The sequence below is a fragment of the Cebus imitator genome, unplaced genomic scaffold, assembly GCF_001604975.1.
Source record: "Cebus imitator isolate Cc_AM_T3 unplaced genomic scaffold, Cebus_imitator-1.0 Scaffold240, whole genome shotgun sequence".
Classification (NCBI taxonomy): Eukaryota; Metazoa; Chordata; class Mammalia; order Primates; family Cebidae; genus Cebus; species Cebus imitator.
This window is the reverse complement of record NW_016107555.1, coordinates 37,025-42,500: the sequence shown is the minus strand read 5'-3', so window position 1 is coordinate 42,500 and position 5,476 is coordinate 37,025. Positions and strand designations below refer to the sequence as shown.

General features: G+C 57.5%; 1 protein-coding gene across 1 annotated transcript in view; it reads right to left on the bottom strand.

The window, feature by feature from the left end:
• Positions 1–5,476, bottom strand: part of RNF207 (ring finger protein 207) — a 13,579-nt gene that overhangs the window by 7,363 nt on the left and 740 nt on the right. The window contains exons 3-11 of the mRNA XM_017498274.2: positions 5,059–5,105; positions 4,743–4,815; positions 4,605–4,673; positions 4,226–4,294; positions 4,046–4,143; positions 2,808–2,994; positions 2,120–2,305; positions 1,806–1,857; positions 1,360–1,477 (exon numbers count right to left, since the gene is read on the bottom strand). Of these exons, the coding sequence (XP_017353763.2) occupies positions 1,360–1,477; positions 1,806–1,857; positions 2,120–2,305; positions 2,808–2,994; positions 4,046–4,143; positions 4,226–4,294; positions 4,605–4,673; positions 4,743–4,815; positions 5,059–5,105 (899 nt within the window). The remainder of the gene's footprint in view (positions 1–1,359; positions 1,478–1,805; positions 1,858–2,119; positions 2,306–2,807; positions 2,995–4,045; positions 4,144–4,225; positions 4,295–4,604; positions 4,674–4,742; positions 4,816–5,058; positions 5,106–5,476) is intronic.

Sequence of the window (5,476 nt, the reverse complement as noted above, 5' to 3'; positions counted from 1 at the left end):
AAAAAAAAAAAAAGAAAAAAAGAAAAAAAAAAAAGAAATATGCCCAAACCAAAGACCATGAATTTCCAGATTGAAAGGGCTGCTAGTATCCAACCTAATGGATGAAAACAGACTCGCACCAAAGTGAAATCTCAGAACACTGGGAGCAAAGAAAAGATTCTACAAGCTTCTACAGAGAATTAGTAGGTAACATTACAAGGGTTAGGAATCTGGGCGCCTTCAGCCTTCATGAACAACAACCGTGGAAGCTAGAAAACAGAGTGATGCCTTCGAAGGAGAATCCTTCCCAATCTAGAATTTCCAGTCTAGAATTTGATACCCAGTAAAACCATCAATCAAGGGTGAAGGTAGAAAGGAGACATTTTCAGACCCGTGCCATCCCAAATACGCACCTCCTGTGCCATCTTTCTCAAGAAGTTACTAGGTGGTGGGCTCCCCTAAAACCTGACAGGAACTTTGGGTGATAGGAGATGGGGTGTGGGGGTGGGGGGCAGGTGGAATCCCCACTAGGGTGGTGAGAGCCCAGGCTCCAGCCATGCCCTAGACCTCCAGGGCCACCAGTCTACCCTGGGGCCCAATGACTCAGAGACAGGAACATCGAAGACTTGCCACCAAGATCCCTCTGCCACTAGAACCCCTTTGATGCCTGAGTACAGTGCTGCGAGACCCTGGTTCCGACTCTGGTCCAGACTTGGCTTGTCTTACATTGATGTAGTTCCTGCCCTCTCCCCCATGTCCTGTTGCCTGGATCCGCCCAGCAGGACCCTCGTGACACCCTCAAGAAGTGGCTTCCGCTTTGAGCTACTCCTCAGGGTTGGAGGGAGCAACTATGAACCTAAAAGCAGAAACTCAGAGCAGCGCACTCACTGTGACCACACTTTTGCAGATGTCCCACACCTGGTCGCCCAGATGCCCCAACTGAATCCTCACGACGTGGCCAGCTGACTTCCCTGAGCGGGGTCCTGTGGGTGTGGCGCCCTTTCCCATGCTTTTGCTTTCTTTTCTTTTCTTTTTTTTTGAGACAAGTTCTTGCTGTGTCGCCCAGACTCGAATGCAGTAGCATGACCTTGGCTCACTGCAACCCCTGCCTTCGCCTCCCAGGTTCAGCCCATTCTCGTGCCTCAGCCTTCCCCAGTAGCTGGGATTACAGGCATGTGCCACCACACACGGCTAATTTTTTAATTTTTAGTAGAGATGGGATTTCACCATGTTGGCCAGGCTGGTCTCGAACTCCTGACCTCAGGTGATCTGCCCACCCATCTCCCAAAATGCTGGGATTACAGGCATGAGCCACCGCACCCAGCCCCCATACGCATTCTGGAGACTCTCAGTGAACCCGGGAACAACCCCCAGCCTCACCTGGGCTCCAGCCGCTCCTTCACCTTGGCAATGGAGAGGACATAGGGCGTGATCTGCCTGGTGATGGTGGTCAGGTAGGCATTCTCCTGCCTCAGCTGGAGAAGGTCATGGAGCTGGGCTGTGGAGCCAAGGCCAGAGCAAGGGGTCCTAACCCTGAAGCACCTGGCTTCAGGTTTTTATTCAAGCTGGGCACCATCTAAATATCCCAAAGTTTCCATGATGACCTCTAGTTAAAGAGTGAGGCACCTGATGGGGCATTCACTCAATGAGTCCTGACCTTACATGCACCATTTGGGGCCAGTTAGCAGCTGGAGGCAAAGTCAAGCACTAGGCGGGAGAGCGCAGGGATCTGCGCATGGTTAATGGCCAACTCTGACTTCCTCCCCTGCTAGCATGTGGGTTAAATCAGGGGCAGGGAGTTCACTCAGCAGCCAGCTGCCTGGAACCTTCATAAATCTCCTGCTCCTTAGCCACTCGCTGATAGGACTCCTCCCAAATCTGAAAGAGAAAAGCAGGATGTTGGATGTGGCAGTGATGGAATTCGCAGTGGTGGCATTGCTATCTCTAGCCACTCGGATCTACAAAGCACCCCCAGCCAGGTCCACACGGTTCCAAGCAGCAAAGACTCCCAGGTTCCAGACCCTGCCACATGAGGATCCCGTGGGCACAGACCAGGTCCTCTTTACCCCCTTACTGTCTTGGGGTAGCCCAGGTGCCCCCTGACAGGTGCGGCTGGAGTTAGAGTCCTTGGGAGGGCTACCTCCTGGAAGATGACCCTCATGCCCTCTAAGGAAGCGTGCTCCGAGGCGATCCGCGTGTCCAGCTGCAGGGACTTGCGCAGGACGTCTCCCATGATCTCCGCCTTGATGAGTGAGTGGTGCTTGGTGAGGTCCCGGTGCAGCTCCTGTACCTGGTCCTTCAGGTTCTGCATCTCCACCTGCAGGCGCTGCACCGAGAGGCCATGTGAGGGCATGGGGTCACCCTAGGCTGATTTTAGTTTTTTGGTTTTGTTTTCTTTTTGAGACGGAGTTTTGCTCTTGTCGCCCAGGCCGGAGTGCAATGTCTCAATCTCAGCTCACCACAACCTCCGCCTCCCGGGTTCAAGCAAGTCTCTCCTGCCTCAGCCTCCCGAGAAGCTGGGATTACAGACATGCGCCACCACGCCCGGCTAATTTTGTATTTTTATCAGAGATGGGATTTCTCTATGTTGCTCAACCTGGTCTCGAATGCCCTACCTCAGGTGATCCACCCGCCTCAGCCTCCCGAACTGCTGGGATTACAGGCATGAGCCACGGTGTCCAGTCTCACCCTAGGCTGTTTTTACTGCCAGGGCCTTGGTGAGGAATGGCTCCCAGGTTCAGCGGCTGGGACAACTCGATTTGCCTGAGCGTATCTTGGTGAGGGGTGGGTTAGGACACCAACCACCTGCAGATCCCTGGCCCCCTCACCCGATAGGAGTCCTCATAGTGGCGGCAGTGCTGTGTGAAGGGCGTGTTCTCGCCCTCTGCCAGCAGCACCTCGGTGCCCACGGATCGGTGCAGCATGGGCTTTTTGACAGGTGACCCCGACATCTTTCCTGTCGGGGAGGGGCAGTGGGGCCCTGTCAGCACCTTTGGGCCTGAGCCCCCTGCCAGCCTGTGGAGAGAGCCAGTTTGGATGCAGGGGAGGAGGGGGTGAGGAAGTCTGCCCCTCCCCCAGCCTCCCGGTTCCCTCCCCTGGACGGCTCTCACAGCCCTCTCTACCACCTGGAGAACAGCAGAGCCACTGAGAGCTTTGAAAAGCCTGAGGCTGAGGCCTCACCTGGACATCCACATCTATTTGTTTGTTTGTTTTTGACATAGAGTCTCACTCTGTCACTCAGGCTGGAGTGCAATGCAATGGTGCGATCTTGGCTCACTGCAACCTCTGCCTCCCGGCTTCAAGCGATTCTCCTTCCTCAGCCTCCTGAGTAGCTGGGATTACAGGTGTGTGCCACCACGCCTGGCTAATTTTTGTATTTTTAGTAGAGATGGATTTTCACCATGTTGGTCAGGCTGGTCTCCAACTCCTGACCTCATGATCCGCCCGCCTCAGCCTCCCAAAGTGCTGGGATTACAGGCATGAAACACCGTGCCCGGCCCACATCTATTTTTAAAGTCCCTGGTGTGGGTTCCAGGGTGTGGGGCCAAGAGTGAGTCCATGGGAATGCTGCCAGGGCTAGGACCAAGGGAATGGTGTGTTCACCTCCACGCTGCACAGAAGACGTGTGAACCCAGTCTCTCTTGGTCTTTGGGGCCCCTGGGCACACACATGCCAGTTTCAGCATTTCTCCTAACTCCTCCTCAGATGAGCTCAGGAATCAGGTGCCCTTCGGCTTCCGGCCACTGAGGTGGCAGTCAGCCCAGCCCCACGCATCCCACCCCAGGAGAGGCTGCAGTGGCGGCTGGGGGCCTGAGTCCTCCCCTCGTCATTTGGCCAAGCTCCAAGCCAGGTCTGCCATGGGCTACAGGTCCAGGACTTCCTGTTCCCCTCCTTGGTGGACTCACCCTAGCCATTGCCTGTGCCCAGTCACTGTACCGGGAGGGTGGCGAACTAAGGATGGCGGAAGGAAGGGTGGCACCTGGCTTTTCCCTATCTGGCCCCTCAGCACCCTCCCGCCCCCATATCCCCGTGGAGGAGACCGCCCGCCGTCCCCGTTGCTGCTCACATGCTCGCACCACCCACTGCAGCTGCCACCCGGCGCGGCCCCAGCAGCAGCAGCGGCTCCAGACAGCGCGCGAACTCAGCTCGGTGGTCACTGGCAATCTGGGCGGTAAGATGGGGTCACGAGGTGGCCTCCACTGCCCTGCAGGACCCCCGACCCTGGCCCACCCAGACCACTTCACACCTTGCTGCTCTGCGCAGGCCTCAGGCGGTGCGGCCGTGTGACGATGCCCTGCAGCCTCTCCATCAGCTCCTGTGGCAACCAGGAGGGCCTCAGGCCGGTGGGGGGGTGGCAGCCAAATCCACAGGAGGGGGGCGGCTGGACTCCAGTGGCATCCTGCCCCATGGGGACTGGGGGCTCATGCCCCCTTCCTGGCTTCACTGTCCTTATAACAGTGGCCCTAGCTGGTTTGCAGATGATGGAGTTGGGAGGGGAAGGTCAGCCCCAAGACCCCTGGTCCAGGCTCCAGGTGACAGGCTGCCCACCCCTGAGTTGGTGGCCTTGGTCTGCAGGGTGGTTTCCTGGTGGGGAGGGGACATCTGCAGGCAGGGAGGAGACTCACGTAGCCCAGGTCCAAGAACTCAGCCTTGTTGGCCAAGCTGAGGAAGGAGGAGCAGATGACCAGATGGACCTGAGTGGGGGGACACTGCTCAGTACCTGGGGGGGAGGGACCCCCCCATGCACCCTGAGCTCCCTGTACCTGCAGGGTGGGCAGCAAGGTGGCCAAGTGAGAGAGCTGCTCCTTGAAGGCCTTGTCCTTCTCTTCATATTGGCTGGGGGAGGGGGATGCCTGGTCTCCAGGGGGCCAGGAGCAGGACCCGGCAGTCTCATCCCTCTGCCAGCTTCACATGTCCATCCCCACACTCCTTCTCTGCACCCTGAGCCATGCTGCCCTCCTCAGCTGGGTGGACACCCAGATGTCTTGCTCCCCAGCGTGGGCTAGGGCCTGACCAGGCTCTGAGCTGAGGGCATGGAGTCCAAGGGGCAAGGGGAGAAGACCCCCCTTCCCCACTCACCTCTGCACAGCCTGAAGCAGCAGCACTTTCCTCTCTGCCAGCCTGTCCTGGAAGAGACGGCGGGCATGCTCTTGATTTGCACCCTCAGCCCTGCCACTTCTCACCATGCCTCCCCCCCCCTCACCACAGCCACCTGCTGGTTAGGCTCGGTATCTCAGCATCCACTGCCTGAGGGCTGGAGGTCCCCTCCCCTTAAAAGTCACCTCTCCAGCTGGGCGTGGTGGCTCACGCCTGTAATCCAAGCACTTTGGAGGCCAAGGCGGGCGGATCACCTGAGGTCGGGAGTTCAAGACCAGCCTGACCAACATGGTGAAACTTCGTCTTTAAAAAAAAACAAAAAGTCGCCAGGCGCGGTGGCTCAAGCCTGTAATCCCAGCACTTTGGGAGGCCGAGGCGGGTGGATCACGAGGTCAAGAGA